This window comes from Oenanthe melanoleuca, chromosome 3 (assembly GCF_029582105.1).
Source record: "Oenanthe melanoleuca isolate GR-GAL-2019-014 chromosome 3, OMel1.0, whole genome shotgun sequence".
Lineage (NCBI taxonomy): Eukaryota > Metazoa > Chordata > Aves > Passeriformes > Muscicapidae > Oenanthe > Oenanthe melanoleuca.
The window spans coordinates 106,407,555-106,432,522 of NC_079336.1; the positions used below are offsets into that span (position 1 = coordinate 106,407,555).

The 24,968-nt window shown below is 42.9% G+C and overlaps 1 protein-coding gene across 14 annotated transcripts in view; it reads left to right on the top strand.

Annotated features, from left to right (window-relative positions):
* Positions 1–512: 512 nt before the first annotated feature.
* The window catches only part of EHBP1 (EH domain binding protein 1), a 207,846-nt gene continuing 183,390 nt past the window's right edge, over positions 513–24,968 (top strand). For 9 of the 14 annotated variants that reach the window (XM_056488854.1, XM_056488856.1, XM_056488858.1 and 6 more), the window contains exons 1-2: positions 516–773; positions 1,819–2,230. In XM_056488854.1, coding sequence (XP_056344829.1) covers positions 2,127–2,230 — 104 coding nt within the window. In that variant the 5' untranslated portion in view covers positions 516–773; positions 1,819–2,126. Of the gene's footprint in view, positions 774–1,818; positions 2,231–24,968 lie in introns of all 14 variants that reach the window. The other 5 variants (XM_056488855.1, XM_056488857.1, XM_056488859.1 and 2 more) reach the window with 2 other exon arrangements.

The window sequence follows — 24,968 nt, forward strand, 5'->3', positions numbered from 1 at the left end:
GCCGCTCCCTCCTTCGGCCGCCCCGCGCCCACCTCACGGGAGGCTTCCCTGGTTCCCTCCCCGGCTCCCTCCGTCCCTGCCCCGGCCCTTCCCTTCCCTTCCCGCCGCTCCCCGGCCCTGCGGCGGCGGCAACTCCCAGGGGCGACGGCGAGGCCACGCCCCTCCACTGACAGCCCGCTCCGCGCGCCGCGCCCATCCAGCGGCTTTAGGAAGCACAGCAGCCAATCGCCGGGTGTCTTCGCGCTGACAGACGGGCGCACTGACCTATCGAGAAGCCCCTGTGTACAGGGAGCCCCGCCTCCTCGGGCTCGGTGACCAGTCAGAGCAGAGGTGGAGCTAGGGGGGGAGATGAGAATCTGCGAGCTCCTCTTCCCTCACCGCCTCCCCTCTCCGCTGCGCGGGATGATTGACAGCCTCGACACCCAATGGGCTGCTGAGGCCTCGCGGCGGGGCCAATGGCGCTGCGGGGGCGGGCCCCGGCGGGCGGCGGGGGCGGGGGAGCGGCGGGCCGGGGTGAGGCGCGGCGCAGCGCCGGCAGGAGGGCGATGGTGGCGGCGTGAGGCGCGCTGCGACCCGCGCTGTCTGCCCGGCCGGCGCGGAGAGCGGCGGGGGAGCGGTGCTCGCCATGAGGCTGCGGGAGCACGGGGACAGCCGCAGGGCGCTGCCGGCGGCGGGGCTGCCGCAGTAATGGGCAGCGGCAGCGCAGATTCTCGGCTGCCGTGTGGTGCCAGCGCGCCCGCCCGGCGGGACCGCCCGCGAGGAGCCGGCGGCAGGTGAGTGCCGCACGGAGAGCCACCCGTCCCCTCCCGCCGCTCCCCTCCGTGCTCCTCGCCGGTGGCGTTTTAATTTTTAAACGGCTCCGGCTCCCGGCCAAGGGCGGGGGGCGCTGCCCGGCGGGCTGGGCGCGGAGGTGACACGGGCTGCTGAGGCGGAGCGAGGCGCTGCTCGCCCCGGGGCTCCGTGGGGACCCCTCTCCCGGGGGCCATTCCACTTCAGGTAGCCTCCTCTCCAGCTTTGATGCCATCCTACCCTGACTTCTCGCCAGCTGCGGCCAGCTTGTGCTTCCCTGTATTCCTAACGAAGAGGCGGCTTTTTCCGCACCCAGCGCAGATGCTGCTTTCGTTTCGAGGGAGGAGACCCACCTGGGTTTCTCCTCTCCCTTTTCACCTCCCTGATTATCATTCCTCCGTGCTGGATGGAGAGACATTTCCATTTCAATATGATGCAGCGAGGAAGATGGGGAATCCTGGGTAGCCAGGACTCGGGAAATGCCCCTTCCTCTCTTGTCCTCCTCCTCACCCTGGCACAGGCATTTGGGCAGCAACATTCCCTTTCTGTCGTCTTGGCTGATCCTTCTCTTTGGACAGAGAAATGGAAGCAGAGGTGTATTAGAGGAAACAACTGTTACACCTTTTGTCGTCAAGACAAAGAACTTCATCTCCCCGTGTCCCTCTGGGTGCGTATTGGCAGCACCTCAGCCACTTTGCATTGCTTCCCGGAGATGCTTCACAAGGATTCGGTGTGGCCCTGAGCTGCCCTTTTTTGTTGTTGTTGCCAATTATGATGCTGCTGATAGTAGGATATGTTGATATGTTTTCGAACAGTCTCGTGGTTTGAATTCCTGAAATTGCTGCAGTATTTTTATTTATTTATTTAATTGAGGTTAGGGGGAGGTGGTGTGTGGCTGACAACAGGAAGGGGCTATGTTCTTGTGGTTGATTGTAGTTTTTTGAAAGGTACGAGATCACGTGCAATTGCAGCACTTAGTATGAAGTGTATTAACCAATGCTTTTTCTTCCTGTCTTATTTGTCTTCCAGTCCTGCAGTCTTCCCTTCATCTGCTGTGTGAAGAATGATGATTCCATGAGACAACTTCCTTTTCATTACCTGTCTACTGCTACTGCATGCTGCTCCTGGCCAGTGATGTACCATTCTGCTAGACTGGGATTTACCCTGAGGAGGGGAGAGGCAGAATATGAATTGTAGACATCCTGTCAAGATTCTCACACACTCTTTTTACTGTATCTGTATATAAATCTGCTAGTATCAAGCACACACTCTCTTTGAAACTACATTGGTATTCACACAGTTGCTGCTGTGTAAGAGGACTGGTATTTCTCACCATCATGGCTTCAGTTTGGAAAAGACTGCAGCGTGTTGGGAAACATGCCTCCAAGTTCCAGTTTGTGGCCTCTTACCAGGAGCTGATGGTTGAGTGCACCAAAAAATGGTAAGAAGCAGCTCGTGTTGCTGTAAAAAACAGTGGAGTAAGTTGCTGGTGCTGAAATAGGAAGGATGTTGTATTGTGTGTTGTGTGGTGGGTGCATTGCTCTTGCATCTCCTTACCTTCTCTTGCCAGCCCATTGCAGAAGCAGCTGCATGTGCTGCTTGTCTTTCTCAGTGAGTGCTGGCTTTGCTGCATGGTTACCCTGGACCTGCTGGATTTGTTCTGTACTGTTGATTTTCTAGGCTGGCATTGTTTTTACCTTGCAGAGGAGGGTATGTTTGTTAGCTCCCATCTGTGACTTGGTGTGGTTTTGCTTGTTGGTTTTGGGTTTTTAATGGGGCTTTTTCGTTTGGTTTTTATTTATTTATTTTTTAATATTTCTCATGAGCTCTTTTCCAACTGCCAATTCAACTTTGTGATGCTGAGGGTTATCTGCTGACACTTGTGTTGTTTGATGGAGGCATTGGACATCAGTTCTGGACATGGTGGTCATGGGACATATGAATTGATGCTCATTTTGATTTTTGACTTCCTTACCTGAGGAGGTCATGTTTTTCCTTCTTCTTTTCCATTTTTACTTCCCCTGTTTTAACAGGAAGGGGCAAGAGGCAGGTCCTTGGGAATGGCCTTAAGATGTTTGTTTAGCCAGACAGGAATTTTGTGCAATGGTGGTCCAGTTGGATGGCTTTGGAGCTGACTAGACAGCAGTTAATGGTGTGGGTCTGGCACATAGTCTTTCCTGTGCAAAATGAGCTTAAATAAATCTGCTAGGCAGGACTAGAGGCTGCTCTTAAATAGTCAGGGGAAGATCTCCATTATATAAATACTTAACTGCTGTTTTATATATTTGGAATATTGATATTACTGACATAATTCCTCACATTAGTGTGAGCATGTAGTGTCAGGGGATGAAGAAAATACTTTCCAGACCTTGTGGACTGAGATGTTCAAATTGCATTGTAATAAACTGCAGCCTCCTTTCTAATACTTGGCCTTTCTTCTTGTTGGCAAGTTTGGCACTTGCATTGGCTGCTTTCACTGGTTATGAGTAATTGCCTCTACAAATTTAAGTTCTATCTCTTGGAGTAGGAAATCTCTGTCAAATGTGCTGGAAGGCTGAGCACTGCTCTGTCTTAAAGGAGCACTGTCAGGTTAAACGGTTTGGATGTTATTAGCAAGTTGTCTTCATGCCTAGAATGTTTAAGAAACAGAATTTTCCTGGAAGTCGAGCTTGCTTTCACATAGTAAACTACAAAAGGAAACATTGTAGAAGTTGAAAGAGGCTGTCCTGATTATCTCTTGGGATCTGCTGTCCGGAAGAAGCCAAGGAGTTTTCCACAGTAATTTTAGTTGATCAGGTTTATTTCAGCAGTTTGGTTTATTACTTTTTATGTTCTGTTTGCATTAACTAGGCTGTTTTAGGTTTCATTTTCATTTTGATTCACTTGTTGCTGAGAATTTGCAGAATGCTTCAGCACTAAGGTATAAATCCTGCAGGGGAATGTTTGCATTGGAATTGCAGCTAACATTTCCTTGGTTTAAGAAAAAGTCATACACAAAAGTTCTCTTGTGAAGTATCTTATTATTTTAGAAACAGACAGCCTATTGGTTAATCATTATTGAGAGTGCCCACCTAGCAAAATGTGTATGAAGTAGTGAGAGCCATTCAAAACCTCAGATATGCAACTAAATTCTTGCAAAAAGGCCATCCTCCTGATCCTTCATTTTACATTCTTGAGTTTAAATATAGACAAGATCAGTGCTTTTGTTGGTTATTACAGAGGAACAGTATAGTCGTGAAATGTGGATGAATTCTAGGAAAAATCACAATAGGGGAAAACATAACTCATAAAGTCCTTTGACTGTAAGCTTTTTGATTCTGCTTCCTGTTATTCTGAGAACCTCAACAAAAATGTTCTTCAAGCATGCAACCTAAAATATTATATTTCTGCTGTAAATCAAACTTCCTAAGTAAAACTTCTATAGAAATGAAGGGTTAAATATTTATATACTTTGAGAGCCTTCAACTAAGTGTTTCTGTAGCTTTGGAGAAGATACAGTTTCTGTGCATGCTGACAAGATCACTGCTTCATCTCTTTCTGAGTCTTGCCTCTGAGTTTGGCCCTTGTGAGAACAAAACACAAGAAATGAACTCCATATGCTGTTCTTGCTGAAAGCTCTCAATATATATTAAGTGTCAATGCTGTAGTCTGTAGTTTGATGGAAATGTAGTAAGCAGTAAGTTATTTTAATGTACTGGCATTTTAACAATGCAGTGTTTCTGGAGGAAAAGAATGCTCCATTCACATTTTAAAGTAAATGACAACACAGCCATAAACACACTGGAACTAAGAAGTGTCTGTTAGCAAGGATTGTGCGTGATCAAAACAGGCTGTGTGCCTCTTCATGAACTGCTATCTTCTGTTAGGTTTGCATTTGTCTGACTCCTCAGAAAATGACTAGTGTGTTAGAATATTTTTGTACTGATTGTGGATGGTTTGCAAGGTTGGGTGAATTTCTGGGTGGCTTTAATACACTTTCTTTCCTCTGGACTTGTATTGATTGGAGTTTTTTTTTTTTCGTTTTTTGTTTGTTTGTTTTTAAACTTAGGGGAGTTTTTTGTTTTGTTTTAAACTTAGAGCACAGGTCCTGCTCTTTTTTTTTTTTTTTTTCCTAGTGTTCTCCTGACACTGTGAAAAGTTGCCACTGCTGTGGTGTTGCTGCTTCAATTTTTAAAGGATTATCTCTAGGTACAGCAGCATTTGGCCAGATTGGGCTGAAACCTTTTCTTGCTTTTTCTTCTGTCTATAATTTCTGATTCTTGTCACTACTAATGGTTACAGACAGCCACTCTCAAATGTTTGCTTTTCATTGGTGGTGTGTTTGGGGGAGATAGGTCATGATGGAGTGTCCAGTGTTGTCACTGTTCCTTATTTTTCAGATAATTAACAGGACTGAGTCACTTCTGTGGCATTTTGGCAGCTCCCACTGACCCAGACCTAATTATTGTGGCTGCTCACTACCTTTGAAAAATTGAACAGTTGGTTTATTTAGAACCTTTCATTAAAAATAAATAAATAAACAGATGTAGTCTTGGTCTTTAATATGGATTAGTGACTCCTGCTACTGCAAAAACATAGTACTTTGCATTAATCATATAAGCAGTTGATTTTTTTGAAAGGTACTTGCTTGGAAGTGCTGGAGTGTGTCATCCTCTATTTACCCTTGGACTAAGCTGGGGCAGCTCAGGATTTTCCACACAGCCTCACCAGGCAGCCCTGGCCTGAAAGGACCACGTGTGATACGAGGGAGTTAATTCAGTGCTTATCCTCAGTGCAGCATCACTGAATAAAACCAGAAATCAGTCTCATTCATTTTGCTTAGGCTTCTACAGAAGCAGCTGTGTTTCCTGCTCTGTGCTGCCAGGGCAGAGGGCTGCTTTGGGGAGCAGGAGTGTGCTGGGTGTCCCTGGCAGGTGGAATGCAGGGGAATGTGCAGGGGACCCAGTCCAGTTGCCTGAACACTGGTGTCAGGCCCTGTTTGGGATGCCTTTGGGTTTACTGCCAGTTTGAAGGAGCCCAGGTCTCCTGTTGATCCTGGTTCAAGCTGCCAGCCTGGCATGAATCTCTTGTGTACCCTGCGGCTGCCCAGCAGCTGGAGGCCTCTGTTCAGGCAGCTGAGTCGAGGCTTGTCCGAGATCCAGGCTCAGCAGAGGAGGAAACTTCTCCTTTGGCCCAGAGATCAGTTCCAGTACTTGGATCTGAAGCTCTGATAACAGTTTTATAGAGCTGCTGAAGCATCTACTGCTGAACACATGAGCTCTTTAGCGTGGCTTTTGTGTTTCCTTATTGTTGTGAGATATCTCATAAGTCAAGGACTCAATAGAGGCTTCAAATGTAGTATTGACTAGTTTCCACAGGGAATGGCTGAACTTCGGGAGTTGAGGTTGCCAAGTTCCTAACTTGTTCATTAGATGCTTTTATGAGCAAGAAAGCTGCTCACCTGAACATAGGTGCTAACTACTTACAAAGGCTGGAAAAGAGTAAACAGAGGCTTTTATACAGGATTTCTGTTCAGGAGTTGCTTTAGAGATGAAGAAATGTGTAATTTTTGTACAATGTTTGTAATGTCTGTCATCTCTTACATGTACTGCTTTGCTTCTAAATCTGCTTACAAATACAGTGAGCCATGATATTTAAAAGGGTTAAACTTTTCACATGCTCAGAAGTTTTAATTGAAGACAGGCTTCAAGTCCATGAGGCAAGTTGCCTATTTTTGTATTGGTTCGGTGTGGTTTGAAATAGGTTCTCTCTTTTCAAATACACATATTTCTCTTTTGGAAATGAAGTAAGGCTTAATAATTTTTTTTTTTTTTTTTTTTTTTTCCGCCCCCGAAAGGCTTTAGCCATCTGTTTTCCTCTTCTATTGTAGTTTAATAACTGGATGCTGCAGGAATCTTAAGATTTGGCATGCATTGTGCATGGGAGAGGAATGAGCTTTTTGAGATTCCATGGTTCACACTGATCTGCTTTCCTTCTGCTTGCTGCTTTCCAGCAAACCCGTCAGTGCCGAAGGCCACCAAAAAAACTGGGCTTAACTGGTTGCTGTAGAATCCTTGTTTGCCTGCATGGGGTCAGGCTGTCACATTGCTCAATTAATTTTCTTGCTTTGCATGGTTGTTAGAGGGGATTTCATGAGTACCTAAGTGCATTTGATGATAAAGGATGACCATATTGAATCTCTTTGAATAAGTTTTGCTGTGCACTGTGCGGTTGTGTCATGGGCTTGCTCTGCAGAGTTTTTGATCAGATTGGGATGTTGCTGATACAGGTGTACTGTAGCATGTATAACTTGTGCAAGGAAAGCAGCATGCAATTTCTCTTATATTTTATATTCTTTTTTATATTCTGTTCTTCTCAATGAAATTTTACTCTGTCCTTAAACTTTTTATTGAGTTCTGATTCCACACTAAATAATCTCCATTTACCAATACACTTAAGGATTTTTTTTGCCATTCATTTCTGGTTTTGACTCAGGATTTTTGAGGGCTTAAATTGTATGTCAAACATACTCTTTCCAAATAATCACCACCAGCTGCCTTACAGCTGTCTTCCCCCTTTTTTTCTGCAGTCAATTAAAACACATTTACTGTCTACACACGAAAACAATTCTCCTCTGTCACTTTGTGTCTCTCTTCTTTGTATCAAAAAGAAAATCCTTCATTGCAGAAACCCGGATTTGCTCCTATGCTCCCAGATTTGCCTGACTTCTGTCAGGAGGCTGTCTACCAATCCCAGCTCCTTAATGCCAGCTGCTTTCCTTCCCTACCTTGCCAAGCTCCCCTCCCGACCTTTCTTACAGCCTCGGGTCTGTTCCATGGACCACACATTAGGAATTTCTCATCAAAGTTGTCTGCATATTGGCAGCAAAGAAATTTCAGTAGGAAAGGTACGGGTGTTTGTGAAATCTTTCTTGCTGATGACTTTTTAGATTGTCAGTGCTGCACATTTATACCCATTTGCTATTTACAGCAATATTTTCAGAGTACTTGTGGCTCTGTGTCCAGTTTCTAAAAGAATGCATTGATAGATGCAGGCCCAAAGTTTAGTATCTGTAGCGTAGAAAGATTAGGCAGAAATATTTGTTCTGAATTCTGTTTGTCTCTGAAAGACACATTTCTTTTCAGCAATTCCTTGTTTCCTGTCCTAGCAGGAACAAAAAGAATTAGCAAAAGCAGAAAATGTTCAGTTATATCCAGGTGTAGACAAATTTCATTTTAATGGTCAGTTAGAGTGGTGAAGATGTCTCCCTGAATGAATAAAACACACTACCTTATGTTCCAACATAGCTTTATTTTTTGAGAGAGAAACTGAGTGTGTGCATAACTTCCTCACAGAGTTTTGGAACAAATAAAACCTTGCTCTGTACCTGCAGGCACTGTGATGCACACATGCAGTAAAGAAAGTGTGCTGTTCAGTTGAACCTAGTCAACTTGAACTGCAGTAAAGATTTAATTATTTTCTTTTAGGGTTGGATCCTTGTGAATATTCTTTTCAGCTCTTTGTGCTATGAGGTGAAATAAAATAAAATGTTATGAAATAGTGTAGGCCTCATATGAGCTGAGTCTGCCATCTCTTAGACTGCTCAGGCTGTATAGTGCCAGTCTGTTGCTTCAATTAGTTTTTAATTGGTTGGAAAGAGCTGAAGTCCCTTTCACAGTTTAGTGTGAACAAGGAGAAGAGGAGGAGGCTGGTAAGGTTGACTAAATCTGAGGAAACTTTTCTTATAAAACAAACCCTTCAGCTATGGTAGTAAAAGCATTCTGCTTGGGTGGCTTTATGAGAATATGGGGGTGGGTATGTGTGTGTTTATTTACTTCTAAAAGCTTTCCCAGTTTACTCTGAGGATAGTGTGTGAAGTGTGTGTTTGTTTCCCTTGCCCCCCTCTCTCTCCTTTCACTCCTTGGGGTAGAAGCTGGCCCTGGTAGGCTGTTTGCTACCTTGTGGGACACTCCTTGAGCCACCGTCTGCACAAAGTCTGTCTTGTGTGTCCTGGAGTGGACTCTGAAGCACAGGAACTGCGCAGATGAACTTTTGTTCCTTATTTTAAGATATGCGCAGAGCAGCAGGGTAAATAAAGCTGCCCTTGTTTTCTTCCTCCTGTCTTTATTTGAAAAATGTCTTTCTGCAGCGTACAGTTTCTGTAAGTTCACCAGAGGCTCTCATTTGGAAGCTGTGTATTTTGGCAGTTGAGGTATAGGGTAGCTGTGGCTTTTGGCACCTGGAGAGGCATTGCAGGGATTTGGGAACTGTGGGTTAAGCACGAGCTAAAATTAGTAGAACCATAACTAACATTGCAGTTGTCTAAGGCTCTGACTCATGAGGTTTTCTGGATTCAGGAGTGGAGCGGGATGTCACTGTCCCTAAGCAGCAGTTGTGTTCTGCCTGAAGTAGAGGCAGGGTGACAGTGAGGCTGATAGGTGTGTTAGTATTAAGTGCCATCAACTTCAGCCCCATTTGAGGTGAGTGTGAACTGCAGCAGCTGAGGGAAAGACACACGTCCCTTATGCTGCCCTGATGCAATGGGGAGGAAAATCTGCCCGAGCGAGCAGTGAGATGAGCCACAGCTGCAGGCAAGAACATCTTCGAGTGCTTCGGCTAAATCACCCAGCTCCTGAGTCAGTGCCCTGTGCTGTCACTCTAGGGCTTCAAAGTGCACAAGCTTTTGAGATGAATCAGAAGGGCATGCCCTCCTGAACTACAGTTTCTAGCTGCCTGCAAACCTGTAAAGATGAGCAGTACAGAAGTAATTGTCGTTTGCCTGTTGACGCTCTCTTTGTAGTGGAGAGTCATTATTGGGGGTTCTTTTTGTTTCTAATTTATTATTATTATTTAAGGAGACTTTCTTGAGGATTACTCCAAAGCTGTGGCCAGGCTCTGCAGCTGCCTAACTGTCTGCAGCTGTTGAGCTGCAGTTTCTGTGGCTCTGTGTATTTATTTTAGCACAAACTGGTTTTGGGTTTTATTTCGTGCACGCTCCCGCAGTCGTTCTGTAGGCTTTGTTTTGGGTGAGCTGCTGTATCAGCTTAACAGCACACGAGCAACTCTGACCTTTCATTTCTAATGGATCTGTTTTGAAAAATGACTTCGGTGCTGACCAAACATCACAAGGGCAAAATCATTTCTAGTTCCAGGAACAACTGAATTAGAGCAATCCAGGGTGTTTTAAGACTCTCTCCTACCACATCAGTTTTGGCTCCTGTATTACTGCTGCTCATTTCCTGCGTGCCACCTCCACAAGCACCTGTAATGAGCAGTCACCCTTCATGTTCAGTGGCTTCTTTTCCCTCTCAAGAAGTTTGTTTGCTGCCTTGGTGCTGTCGGACGGGTCCGAGCTGTCTGGGGCTGCTGGGTGGGTGGCACTGGCTGCTGCGGTGGGAGATGTGGGATCTGATGGGCGTGCAGCTTTGCTGGGAGCGTTTATTCATCTGCTCCTGTTACAACAAGCCCTGTCACCTTTCGCCTAGGCCAGGCAGACAAAAGACATTCCCGAAGTCAGCTCTTCCATTAGGTATGTTGCTGCCTGATGCCATAGGATGATAGCTGTCCTGACCTTTCTTTAGGGCTAAGACTGATGCAGTGATGCCTCTGCTTTCACATCAGGTATCATAAACTAACTTTCCCCTCCCAGCTGTGCTTGGGAAGAGTATTTGCATAGCCAGTACTGTTAATACCAAAAGTTGTATTGAATAAAGTAACTGGAGAATCTGGATCATTGAATCCAGTTGGCAGCATGCTGTACTCTGCCACTCAGCAAGTACTGTGAATTTCCTTGACTTTCAGTGTCTGCTCATTGAGTAAACTTTGAAACCCTTTGTTTATGTCAGTATTCAAAAGAACAAAAAAGAGCTGTCAAGACTTCTCTTTTCCAGCAAAGATCTAACTCAGATCTGTAAATTTGCAAACCAACCTGTTGCTGATTTATCTTTGGTTTATTAGCAGAGGATTTAACCTTAAAAGCTCCGGGTGACACCTGACATGGTTATAGCTCTGGAGTTACAGCTCTGGCCATGCTGACAGGTGGGCAAATGTATTTGGCTCTCTTTTCTAGCTCTACCTGCCTTTTATCAGTTGTGTCTCTTGGAAAACTGATTTAGTGGTTTGTCATTTCCTGTAGGTAACTTGAGCAATAGCTGTAAAAAGCTGTGAAAAATTTCAAGAGAACAAGATTTTTAAACTTCTTTTTGTCTTCAAGAGCAGATCTTAACTGGATGGAGTGCTTGGAGTAAGTGTCTCTTGAGTGAGTGAATTCCCCTTGCATTCCTTCATCTTTGACATGTAAGAAAATTCTAAGAATGAGAAAGGCCTGACCCATTTTTTACCACTTCCTCTCATACCACAAAAATTGAAAGAATTTATAACAGCGTTACTTGGTTTTGAGGCATATTTAGGATGACTTTTGTTTACTGTTAACACTTTTTGAAAGATACTTTTTAAAAATACAATGGTGTTTTCACACCCCTCCCCCCTTTTTGGGGTTGGGAATGTGGGAAAGGGAATCATGGGTTGTAAGCACTGCTTTTATTTTTTTTTGTTTATTGGTGAGTTTTTTATCTTTACTGCTAAAATGTTTTGCTTTCTTCCCTGTAGATGGCTACTCTGAACTCCAGTATGTACATATCCATTCAAGATATTGGGACAGACAGTCTTAAAGCAGTAAAGGAATTATTTCCTTTTCCATAGATTCTTTTTTTCCCCTATATTAATAGGATTTGATTTAAAAAAAAAAAATTTAGCTGAAGGCTCACCAAGAGTAATCTTAACACCCTGAATTCTTATAGCCACTGATGTAATCAAGAGATGTTTTGCTGGAGGATTGAGAGTGTGATCACCCCTAGTGCTAGAATTATAAAGGTGCATTGCTTGAGACATGGTGCTTTCTTTAGTCTGTGACTGTAAGACTGTCCTGTCAGCTGGGTGGGGGGGAAAAGGCTATTTTCCTTCCTGCCCCCACACATCCTTCTCTCTTTTCTGGGAAGAAAAGCTGAAAGCCTGCAGCTGCTGCCAGGAGAGTGCTGGCATACAACACTGTTATGGTTGATGGGTCCATGCTGTCAGTGGTTATGACAAGTTTTCTGCTGTGTCGTTGGTTTTGAACCTTGAGCCTCTTGCTTCTTTTTAGCTTTGCTTCATAGAGGGAAAGTTTTCTTGTGATGTTGTTTTGTGATGTTTTGTGAGTTTTCTGTCTGGCCAGCAAATTCAGCATTGCATCAGAAAGTTTCAGCAGACAATTTCAACTAAGGTTTGCAGGGGTGGAAACCTCCAGCTATTATTTCCATGGGTTGTGTGACAAAGGGCCTCTGGGTAGAAGAGTGGAGCCTTGGTCAGACCCTATGGCTACAAGTAAAAATCCAGCTTTTATTAGACACTGGAGAATCTGCAAGGGCAAAGGCTGCTGGTTGCCCAGTCTCTTTCCCTGTGCCTGGAACTAGGGTTTGTGTCAGTTTGTGCTTCCATGTGGCCATTTGTACAGTGTATTTTTGGAGCAGGGAGCTGCTAGATACATTTCTGTGTTTCTCTGCTCCCCATCTGTTCCTGGAGCCACCTCCTGCTCTATCTGCCTCAGGAGAAGCTGTATTGCAAGGGAAAATGGCAGTAAAAGCAGGAATTGCCTGCATTTCAGTGCTGGGTGTTCATCTGAGCTATCAGCAGTCACTTCAGCTTTGCTGGTAGTGGTTAATGTTGTAGTACAGTGGCAGGTGACAGTGCAGTTCCTTGTCTCCCTTCCTGTTGCTCTACTGGAAACAGGAATATGGACATTTTTGCCCATAGATTCACTCTTGTTGTCTGGAGTGGACCCTAATAAAGCATTTACACAAAGCCTGCTTCCTCCTGGGGGAAAAAAGATGCTGACTTCTGTAAATAAATTTATTTCAGACAAACTTGTTCTTAGGGAACTAGATCATATGCTGTAGGGGGAAGAATAATACTGCTACTTTTAGCAGCAGCTGCCAAAAGGAGGATTCTTACTTGACTTGCAGTTAATGGTAAAGTCAATGAACTGTAATTAAAAAAAAAAAAAGAAAATAATCTTGAGCTATTCTTGACTATAGGAAGACTGCAATTTATCCTGATTTGTTTGTGTTCACCTCATTGTGAGAACTGTCAGTACTTCTTAGGGTTGACAACCCCATTAAGACCTAGAGAAGCAGAAACCTGCTGCTTTGTTTACCTCACAGTATGAGTGTTCTGCCCTCATCTTCCTCCTGTGCTGTGCCATAGATGAGCTCAGAGAAACCTTGGCTGGTCTTCTATGGGGCTGGTTTCCTCTTTGCTGCCCTAGAAAGCCTTTTAAAATGGTCAGCCTTGCAGCTTTTTCATGGAATACTCACCTGTCTTGTTTGAGGGTTGTTTAGAGGTGGGCAGGATGGGCTGTGAGGTGACCTGAGCTGGTGGGGAAGCAGCAGGGGAGTAAGGAACAGAACGTGAGGCTTTTCTCCCTGTTTAAATGACTTCTGGTCTGTGTAACCAACAAGAAACAAGGCAGATCCTGATGGTTTTGGAGCTACAAAAACAGAGATATAAATAGGAGCAACCAGTATGTGAAACAAAACTAATTGTTTCAGAGAATAGCCACAGAGCCTTCTTGTGTTTCTGTCAACATCATCTCTGATTATCTTAGGTTTTATGGGTGGGATCTTAAGTCCTTAAATTGAACATCCCATCTAGCAAAGAAGTTAAGGTGGGGAGATGTTTCTGGAAGCTGTTAACATATGACAAAGAAGTGTCACCTTTGCTTAATAAGCTGAAATATATAGTTCAAGATGTGGTGTGTACGTATAAAATCAATGTATCTAATAGAACCATTTAAAGGGGATGGAGAGCCTGGATACTGATGGTGAATAGGGAAAGAACTGGCTGTTACTAGTAAGTGACACTTTTGGTCTACCCTTGGTTACTCTGGGAGACTTCCAGTGCACATGGGCTGAGCAGGGCCAGAAATCTCCCTTTCCTTACAACCTCAAGCCTTCTTGCTGGCAATTAAGTAACTTTGAAATAGTGAAGCTTTTTATGTTACTGAAATACTCAAAATTGTAGCTGGCCCCCAGGCCTTTGTTCTTCCATTGAATACAATCCCCATAATCAGCTGTAATCAGATTTTTGTGTTTTATTCAGGCAGATGTTTGCTGACCCAGGCCATGGAAAATTCTTATGACAAAGTGTGCCCTTTTTAAAATGGGAACTCACTGTGTCACGTTGAGCTTTCAGACTAGATTTGCTGAACAAGCAGTGTGCACATATGTGTGCTTGGACCTTGTCTGTAGGCAGCAGCTCCACTGTTTTACTGTGCCTTAGCAATTGTACATGTCACACAACACCTATCCTTCCCTTTGGCTTTGCCAAACAGATACGAGTGCTTCACTTTCATAATTCATGATAATCACAGTCCTTTCAGAAACTGTCTTAAAAGGGAGGTTCCATCTTCTCTTGCTGAATGCTAATTAGGATTTCACCTCTTTTTGAGTGAGTGTGATAGTAACAATCATACAGTGAATGAAGAAATCGAAATTTAAAGTGTTCCATAAATTCTTTTCTGTGCTGAATGAAAACAAACTGCTTTATTTAAATATTTCTACCTTTAAGGTACAGATGGAGAAAGTCTGGCTATTGATATGATATCTGAGTAGTCTTTTTATAACATTTTCTAGGACTTACAGCTTTGCAAATAAAACTGCAGTATGTGTCGAGCCTTCCACAAGTTCAAATTGATGCTTCAATATCTTCAAGCTGATGCATCCTTTTATTGTCACCACACTGTATTTTCTTCACTGTATCTGTGTAAACTGTTTTCCATACTGGTGCCATGGTCCAGTTTCCAGGTGACTGATGTGAAAAGGGGACAAATAATGCAGCATACACCATATACACATAGGCTGTGGGAGTTTAATTTTTTTCTATCCCAATGCGAGTTCCCAGTCACTTCAAAGAAATTGCAAACAGTGTTGTCTATCTCTCTTCAGATGCAGCCAGAAGCAGCAGAATGATTTTTGAGAATACTGAAACTAGAAAAGCTTGCAAAACATACAGGCTTACAGTTACTAAAAGTGGTAGTAAAAGTTATTCTTGTTCCTTATGTAAATAGTTCTGTGTCAGTCAGTTTAGCACCTTCCTTTGTTCAGAGCTTGATAAACTTTGTGCATTTTTTTCTATTTAGATATTTTTACTTGGAGGGTGGAACAAAGCTTTTGCTTCTCCTTCTCTTGGAGTGTGGTTTAATGGTAGAAGCAAAGGTCAGAAAATCCTGGTTCTGCACTAGGCTTCCTTTCAGCTTCCCTTGTAACTACATAGAAAAAGCATCTTTTCTATAATTCCTTAATTTGAGTGCACAAATCATCTTTCATCAACTTTTCTACATTTTTACATCCACAGTTACTTATAAGCAGGATTTATATCTCCTGTTAAAGGCCAGATGGTAGCAGCTCTCTGTTCAGTGGTAATGGTGTAAAACTACAAAATGGCACTTTGCTCTGTGGAAATAAAGTGCTAATGATTTCTCTGCTCAAAAATTCTGCAGCCACGTAGCTCTATTGCTAATCCAGTCTTACAAGGCTGCTGTGTGGTAGAGAAAAAAAACTGTTTTATGTTTCTGAAACTGAGATACAGAGAAATTGTGCAGAAGGTGCAAGAAACACTCTCTGTACTCATAGGAAATGTACGAGTACAGATTTATGATAGCAACATGCTACATAACTGAAGAAAAAACTGCAAGTTATGCTTTACAAACTTAAAAGAGTGGTCCCTCCCTTTCTCTTTTTTCAATATGAATCATGTTAATAATGAGCTTATTTACAAGTGTGTTTGGTCAGAGTGGAAACTGTTGTAGATCATAGTATTGAGGTTGAGCAGGGCCAGTGAAGCAGAGTACGGGAGAAAAATGGGACAGATAATTCTGGAGGGGAGATGACCAGTGATCATTGATCTACAGTTACTGGTTTTTGAAAGGTTTTTGTTTGGGGAAGGTTTTTTTTTGCTTTCTATTTGCTTTTCAAATTATACATCCAAGGAGTGATGTGTAATTAAGAGTATGTACACGCCCTGTCTGGATTAGAATTGCTGAATTTTTTTTTTCCTTTCTACATTGCTGTAGAATTTATTCTGTAATTTATTTTCTGCTTGGACTTTGCATTATAGCTTTTTCTTTCATATCAAAATTGGTCCCAAAATGTAATGCTTGTGGAAGAGAGAATGTGAATATTGTGGGGGTAGGGGGAGAGAGACATTTTATTTCCTACCCTCAAAAAAATGCCAAGAAATCTATGCAGTGTGTTTGTTCTATTATTTTACTTGTTTGTTGCTCCAGCATATCTGTCCTGTGACTTACTGTAGGAAGAGATAGGGTAGCACATGAGACATTTGAAATATTTATGAGGCTGAACTGCCAGAATGGCTCTGAGTTTGGTCAGAGACAGACTATATTTTTGCCTCTTGACTCTCTCAAGAGAAGCAAACCCCCATCACCATTCAGAATCGCCAGTCTGGTTTGTGGCTGATTCTTGAAGACCAGGATTGTACAGAAATCAAACACTTCAAAGCCAGAAGAAAAACGTAGGTACTTGTATATTTGGTACTGTTAATGTGATGGAGCTAGCCATGTGCCATCTTTGTTTCCCTGTTTTTTTTCTCTTTGACTGAACTCCTTTTTCTTTGCATTGTTAGGTTTCTTTGCATTGTTTCAGCAATGCGAGGTGATTTTGAAAAAGCCAGTGTCTGGCTCTGGTTTACACTTGGACTTCATTTTCTCCAAAATGCTGATTTCCATTGGCTTTGAAGTTTGAGGGTTTCAGTGGCCCAAAACATCCTTGCCCATTAACTGCACTCAAGTGAGTGAGTGAGTGAGTAAATTCTCACCTCATTTGGTGCTATATTGCTTGTCTGACTGCAGAACAAACACAAGCCCTGTATATGTCAAAACTGACCACCACAGCCAGAGCAAGGAGAAATAAACCTTCCTTCCTCCCTGCAGGGGAGGAGGCTGAAGGGCTTGGCCTGCCAGGTCTCCTGTCTGCCTTTGCCTGGGCTGGGTCCAGCTGAAGCTGCAGTGCTGAGCACAGAAGTTTCACTTCCTCAGGTGGACAGCTTTGGGGAAGGAAAGTGGCTGAGAAGTGTTGGTGCTGTGTGGGGCAGTGAGTGAAACCAGAACTCGCTGTGCCAGTGCCCATCGGTCAAAGCTGAAGGGACAAGGTCGAGTTAACAGATCGAGCTGAGATAAATGTTCTGTGTAAGGTCTTGTCTGTGCTCAGAAAGTGGAAGAGTTAAGGAGAGCTGACTTAAAGCATGAAGTGCATAAATAAAGCCTTGCTGAATACACTCAATTCAAGAGGTTTGCTCATCACTGTGGGAGCCTCAGTTTTCCTGAGTACTGCTCCTTGGGCCTGCCCTTTCTTTTGGAAGCTCTCGTGGTGCTGCAGTGGGGGCGAGCACGTGTGTGCAGTGCTGGCCCTGCCAAGCCTGTCCTTCCATCTGAGTGCTCCAGAAGGAAATATGTAAAAATTTTGCAGACTTCAACTTTTGAGCCTTGTTTGTTTTAAAGATGAAAAGTGCATTTTGTGTAAAATGCACTGAAATATGTGGAAAATCTTATTTTGCAGAATCCAAGGAGTTTGTGTTCCCACACATCTCTATTGTCTGTGTTGATGATTCTGCACATAGCTGGTTTTCACCCCAGTGCTCTGTGTGAACTGTGCACAGCTAAAATTGATTCTCATTCCCTTGATGGTTAGTTTGCAGAGAGGATTTTATTCATTTGGCTTCTTTGACCTTAACTAGACAAATGTATTATAATTCCTATTTGAAATGGAATAATTTACAGCAAGTTATCATAATTTCATTTACTGTAATACCCTTCTAAAAGCTTGAAATTCAGATTTTTTCTCCTGTTTATCCTTGCTTAGTACCAGATTCTGCAGCCCTTAATCTGCTAGGAGGTGTGTGCCTTTCACTGTAAGGACACTGTTCCTCTCTTGGCACAACAAGGTGTTGCAGTAGGTTTGAGAGGCTTTGTCTTTAGCTCCCAGTGCATGGCTCTCATCTCTTTGCCAGACTAAAAGCATATTTTCCTCTGGAAACCAGTCTAGCTTCCATTTTTATTCACCTTTCTGCTTCCAAGGAGACTTGCTTTACACACCAGACACATTTGTACTTACAGATAAAAAAATTTTGAATTAGAGTAAAATTGAAATCTAGGGTGAGACAAAATACTTAATCTTTTAAGCTGTATGCACTGTGGGATAGAGTGGCTCTGTCTCTTTATCCCTTTGCCTCATTTAATGGCACAAGACTGGAATCCAGCCTGCAAGATATCAAATCCACATAATGAAAAATCTGGCCAGCACTCAGGTGTTTTCTGTGGCTGAAGATGTTGCTTTACAACTACCCCATGGTACAGCCCTTCAACTGTGTAAAGAAACCATCAGACTAAAACACAACCAGGCGTTTCACAATAGCATGGCAAAGGTGCAGGTTTTGTCTGTTTTAAGCTGAGCTAAAATACCTACCATGACAGCACAGAAAGAAGAGAGAAGGCAACACAGTAACCAAGGTAGTGGCTGGCTTTAGTCTTAGTCTTCATTAAAAAATTTTCCTTTGAAGGAGGTGATATTTGTGTCTATGTGTCTTCATTAGGAATATAAGTAAGGACAGGAAGGTGTTAATTTTTATCACTTAAATCTCAAAAATTCTGAGTATATAAAGGAGCTTGAGGAGTATGCTGGTGGTTATCAGTAAGCAGAGTGGGTACAGCCTGGTGTACTGGAAAAAAAGTGAGGGACCACCCCACTACTCAGTTCCTTCTGTAGGGAGCTGGGACAATGGGCTGCCAGACTGTTGGTGGGAGTGCCTGACTTGAGTGAAAGCTAGTTGTAACAGAAAAATATTTTATAGAAAGATTATTTTTAAAAATACCAACAGAGAAACCTGTCTGTCTGAAAGGTACTATTTTTTTGTGTGTTTTCAGCATCAGCAGGAATTCAGCTATAATGTAGGTACTGTAGGTTTGCTTTTTTTACCTGAAAACCATGCTTAAAGCAGTCAGAATAAATGTGCTGTTACTTTCCAGTTGAGCTGGTCTTGAAATGAATAGTTAAAATCCAGTTCAAATTGCTGCTAGGCATCTGACAAGCAGCAGTTATTGGCAAAATCTGTCTAGGACCTTAATTGTTTCTGTTCTTAGGTAGTTTTCGGATCTTGGAACAGAAATGTTTCATCAACTGTATTTGCAAAGTATGAAGTCTGTATTTCAAAAACTTTCCAGTTTTTAAAAGCTGTAAAGTTTTTGGTTTTTTTACATTTAAAAATAGAAATAGAAGTCTTTCAGTTAGGCTGGTTTTGTTTGTTTGTTTGGGATTTTGGGTTTTGTTTGGTTGGTTTGGTGCTTTTTTTTTTTCCATTTTTTTTTTTTGGTTCATTTTTTACTATATCAAACCCCTAATGTTGGCAGGAGGTTTTGTTTTGTCTGAGGTATCTATGAGTAAACATACTTTTTTCTTAGCCAATACTTGCTGCTGTATATAAGCCACGGGTGTTACTTTGAGGGCATTAATTAAAAGGCTTTGTCAGTTTTAACTTCCTAAAAATTATACAATTTTTTAGAGTTTGGGTGTACAAAGAACTGTTGAGCTGTAAATGGAAATAATCTTTGTTGTTTTTGAGATTGACTTCTCTAATCAGAAGTGGCAACTTTTATTTCAGGAAGCAGCATTGAAGCAGTTTAACAGCTTTTTTAAACAGATTGAGCTAGAAGAGGAAGAGTCCTTCTAATTTTGCAGTCTTTGGAACTGTTATTTAGCTGCAAATACTGATAGAATAATTTTACTTCTTATGTCCATACCTCCATATTAAAACAGCTCTTAAAAGGTCACCAACATGAAATGGGGCATCTCATGGGAACTGATCCTGGCAGTTCCCAGTTTCCTGGAAACCACATACAAAAATCTTGTAAATCTAGTAATTTTTTCATTAGCATGCAAGAAAATCATAGCTTTGATGTTGACAACGATCTACATATAGCTTACTGCTGCTAAATTTGCCATGTTTGTTCATTCTCAATTTTTACATTTTGACATTCTCACTAAACTTGGAGAAGATGAGGTCAGTTGAGGCTCTGGGTTTTTTTGTTTTGCTTGGTGTGTAAATGTGTGACTTTGTTGGGAACAAGTTTCAGTGCAAGGTTCTTGTGTTTCTCTGGTATTTTGAGGCTGTGCCTGCTTCAGAGATTTGCAGTAGCTGGTGTATTATTAGTTGGTAAAATGTTCTGGTTTTGTGCCCCTGGAGGGTGGCAGAAAGATGTGTTGCTTCCAGGAGTGTTCCTCCCGGGAGCTGGGTGCTTTGCTGAAAGCAAGTGATTCAGTCCTGCTTGGTCATAAGGCAAGAATCAGGGCAGAGAAAGCAGTTCAGTATCTCATCCTTCAACACCTTCCTTCCCCAGAAGTGGGCTCATGCTGCTCAAAGCCATGTCTCTTTTGGCTGTGGCTGGGAGCACCTGGCAATATTTGCAAAGTCTGGTGTCCTGGGCAGCAGCAGGGGAAAGGAGCTAGCACACCATGCCATGGTTTCACTAGGCCCTCTCCAGCCCCCCCCCCTTTTTTTTTTTCCTCCTTGTGATATAAATTTGCAAGAGCAAAAGGAGACTGCTGACAGATGAAGAAGCTTTAACTGGGTAGCTCACTCTGCATAAGGCAGGAGTGCCTATGTCTTAAAATAAATATGGATTAATTTAGGGCTTGGTGGAGTGATCATTTGGAAAACTATATTAATTCGTATCGCACCAGCCCTTTCACACTGCACCTATGGCATGGACACAGCATACCAGAAATCTGCCCCTCAGCTTACTGAATGCCTGTCTTTGGCTACAGTCTTCTGTGGGGTTCTGTGTAACTCCAGAATTTGCACTGTCTTTATATCTTCAAGTATTTACTCAAGCTTTTCAACCTCACAAGTATCAGAGGCAGACTGCTGTGTGTCTTAACAGTCATTTGGTTTTTGTAGGTATCAGTCTTTGTTTTCAGGGCACCTGAGATAGTGATAGGAATTTTCTCTTCCAGACAAACTCTATGAACTGGTACCATTCCACCTGTGGGGGTCCAGGGAGTCCCTCTGAACCCTCTGTGGGTGAGAGAACCCCCCTGTCAGACCCCTGAAAGACCCCCGAATAGAGCCAGGGGGGTCAGAGAGCTGGGTCCTGCACCATGGGAACATCTGCCTTCTCTCAGAGAAGAAATGCAACCGTTAAGTGAATCTAGAGTGTGAATTAGATAGTTAGCATGTAGAAAAGGTAGTTTTTAGGATTGTTTATATTAGCAGCCACGAGGCCAAGATGGAGAGTTTGGGGTGTGGTGTCTGCTTTCTTCTTCTTCCTCTTGTTCTCCATGTTGGTGAGGGATGCTGGGAATCACAGATTGGTTGGAGACAAAACTAGACATAGTAATAAGATATTGTAGTATTGGGAAGATAGTGTAAACATAGAATACGTAGTTTAAGGTATAAAAGATAAGTCCTGCCTTTCGTGGGCAGACTTTCGTCCTGGACACGGTGCTGACCAGACTGCGGCTCGTGAGCGTGAACACTGTATCGATAAGAAATAAAAAACAGACCTTGAGACCGGACGATTGTCTCCTGCAGTCTTTCTTCAGCAGCTTCAAAAATACCCTGAGCCTTAAACCACCATCCTATGTCCATCTGAGTGGTCTTGGGCACAAGGAGACCCTCAGACAGTGACACCACCCATGCTGCCCACTCAGAAGCTTTTAGTATGTTCACAATTTCTGTGTGTCTTCAATGGTAGAAGTTGCTTTGTGCTCTTAAGTAATAAAAACAAACAAAACCCTGGTTCTGTTGGTTTGGAAGGGAGCTTTAAAAGACAGGTGGTGCCAGATTCTTATGCTCCTTGTTTTGCAGAACTGTAATCTTCTTTGGGATGTGTCCATGGATAGCAAGCAGAGGAAGAGGATGGAGGCATTAATGCTCTGTAGCTTCTGAAACTTGCTTTGTCCGAGTCCTCATGTGGACATTGGAATTTCTGTGGAACAGGAGGATAAGCCCTTGTTCATGTATCTGTGTGTTAATGTCAAACTTGTTCGGGCAGTAAGAACAGCAGAGATCATCCTTCTCTTTAATCGCTCATGGTAGGCTATGCAGAATTTCTTAAATATTTTAGACAAGTTGGAGAAGGAAGTGTCTGTTGAGAAAAGCTGATGTTCCTGAAACTGTGGTGCAAGATGCAATTTTATGTTCTGCAGGAATGACAGAAAAATAATTTCTAATTTCTGTTTTTTCCAGACTGAAAACCAGTAAAGCCTTCTGTTTGAATGCTATTTGACACAGAAATAAATTATGCAAAAGGGAAGAGGTTCTGATCAAAACTGACAATGGTGTGCCAAAAAGTCTCTTGCATATTTTTTAGTACAAAAAGGTATTGTTTATGTGGACATTTTTGATGGGTTGAAACTATGTTTCAGGCAGCATTTGTCAGTCAAAGAGTTTTATTTTAGTTATTTTTAAAAATAATTTTATTATGAGAATTGCACCTAACAATTATACTTTAGTGCTTCAAAATAAGAAGGGGTAACACTCAATTGGGTATCCTCAGTAATACGTGTACATTATTGTATAGAGATTATTTTTGATCTATAGATAGAGGTATGGGTAGGACTAAAATCAAAGGGAGGCTTGATGTTTCCTTGAAATTTTCTGAATGCTGTATAGTCAGTGAGGACGGGAAATGGAATTCGAATTCAAAGTTCCTCGCTCAGTTTGCTAAAACTGCTTCTGGATTTTTGTTAGTGATGTGTTTTGTTGTCTCATGGCACGTTGACCCCGGAGAGGGGCAGGAGACGCTGGGCAGAGTCAGTGGAGGGGCAGAGTCAGTGAGAAGGGGCAGGACGTGGAGGTGCCTGGGGGCTGCATTTGGGTTGCAGAGCAGGGGGATTGTCAGGCACTTCACCTCCTCAGCCAGCTTGGAAACTCAGCGTTATGCCTGAGGTGAAGTAGCGGGTTTTTTCCTGGCTATTTTGTGTTTATTCACGTGGCAGTTGTCCGGCCGCAGCTCCGCAGGGAAGGGGATCAGCGCTGGGAGTTCGGCGGGGTCACGGCAGGTCGGGTCCCGGCGGACTGTGCAGGCAGGTTTATGTAGTTCCTGCTCTGCTCTGCTCAGGAGGAACAACCTACCAACTTGAAACAGGAAACCTTTTTTTTTTCTTTTTTCTTTTTTCTGAAGAAAATTTTTTTTTTTTTTAATTTTTTTTTTATTGTTAAAATGTAGACTAAATATTCTGGTAAAAGAGCATAAAAAGGAAAATCAGGCATCTGAAAAAGATCTGGCTCATGGCATCTCCTTCCTGTGAACTTTCCACTGTAAAGCAACACTTTCCATTCAAGGTTTGTCTGAATGGCCCTGTTAGCCTGTGCTGCTCCCTGCCAGTCAGCCTGAACGGAACTGCCTGGGGGGTTGGTATGACAAGCAAGCTTTGCTGAAGCGGCTCCTGGTTTTTGGGCATCGTTTGTGATAGAGTGCTGGGTGGTGTTTGTGAGCTCTGGTGCGCTCGGCTGTGCGGGGTGAACGCGGGGACTGAGCCTTGCCGGGGTAAATGTCTGCCTAAGGGGAGTGTCTGTGATTATGCAAGGCTGAGGTAAGGAGCACACGTGGCCCTTCCTGTGCAGCGCTCAGCCCCTCCTGGTGACACGCAAAGAAAGCTTCCCCATGGAGAGCAGCTGGATGGGACCTAAAATTCAGCGACTAGTCAAGGCATCTTTGTGCTACTGCCAAAAGGATGTAAAGAACACGATTTCTGAAGGCTAGGGTCAGTTTGTGTATTCTGCAATGTAAAATTCTGTTGCAAAAAGCTTTAAGGCAAGACTTTGCTAGATAGCTCTGCAGAGATTTTTTTGCTGCAATAACTTCTGGACAGATTTTACTTAATTTTTCATTGTCGCTTTTTTCTGAATAATAGATGAACTTGGGTTTTGTTTAATTCAGCTCATCCTGCAAACTTCATTTGTTTGGTTTGAGAAAATCAAGTAATCAGCAATACATACTACACATTCCACTCTCAGCCTTGCAAATAGATGCTGGGCATATTCAGTAGGTCTGACTGCACTTGTAAAATAGGTCAGTGTCTTGCTTTTTCCCATTTTGTATAAACCAAGCAAAGCCAGACTAGAGCTTCTTTTGAGAAGCAGAGCATAACCTTGAGATGTAGGTCTTGTAGAGGCCAGTCTGTTTAGCAGCAGATATATAAAAAAAAAAATCAATCAATCTAAAACTCACTTCACAGGGAAAGCTCTGGTCTCTCAATAGGCCTGTGTAGTTTTGAAAAAAATCTGTAGAGACCTCTGGTGGGAAGAAATGGAGGAATTTTCTGTGTTAAAAAGTAAAGATGTAGAGGTGGATGGATCTCAGCTGTGACATCCTCTTGCTTTCCCTGTTTTAAGGATTTCTCTTTTGAAATTTCCCAGCCTTGCTAAAACTACTGAATGGTTTTAATGATGGAAGAACAAACTTTGCCTTATTTTAGGGGTTTGATGCATAGTCCACAGTAAGTTGTATTGAGAGAATGCTCCGATAGCCTGACATAACTCTGTGGGATGGCACAGGCCATACCCAGGAGTTTTAACTTCCACAATGGAAGTTCGGGTGAGATGGAGAAGACAACCCCTGATCCCTTCCTGAAATGCACAACTTTCTCTTGTAATGTACTTCATCTTATAATTATCTCAGAGGGGTTTTACTTGCACTGCATTTTATTCTCCTCTTAATGTCTCTGGCTTTTGCAATCAGTGCTGTACCTGCACTCAGCAAGAGGGCTCATTTGGCAAATGCATCAATGCATGACATCATTCCTGCAGTGTCTCTGGGCCTGTTTAAAGCATTGGCAGTATTTAACTGCACTTCCTGCAGCTGTAGGCAGCTGTGAAATTTCGTTGATTGTGCGGGACAGGAAATTCTGAGGGAAAAATCCTCAGCACAAGGCTCACGAAAGGCCGTGCCCTGATTAATTCCTTGGCCAATGGTAATACAGGCAATAATGCAGGACCCAGTGCACTGCAAAGAGAGCTTTTCAAAGCAATTAGCTGTAAAATGAGGAAAAGCAACCTGCATCCCAAATTAATGGTGCTATAGAACCAACCACATTTATTTTTAAGAGACCATTAGAGAGCCTTGCTGGCGTTTCAGCAGTCCTGTAGAAAGC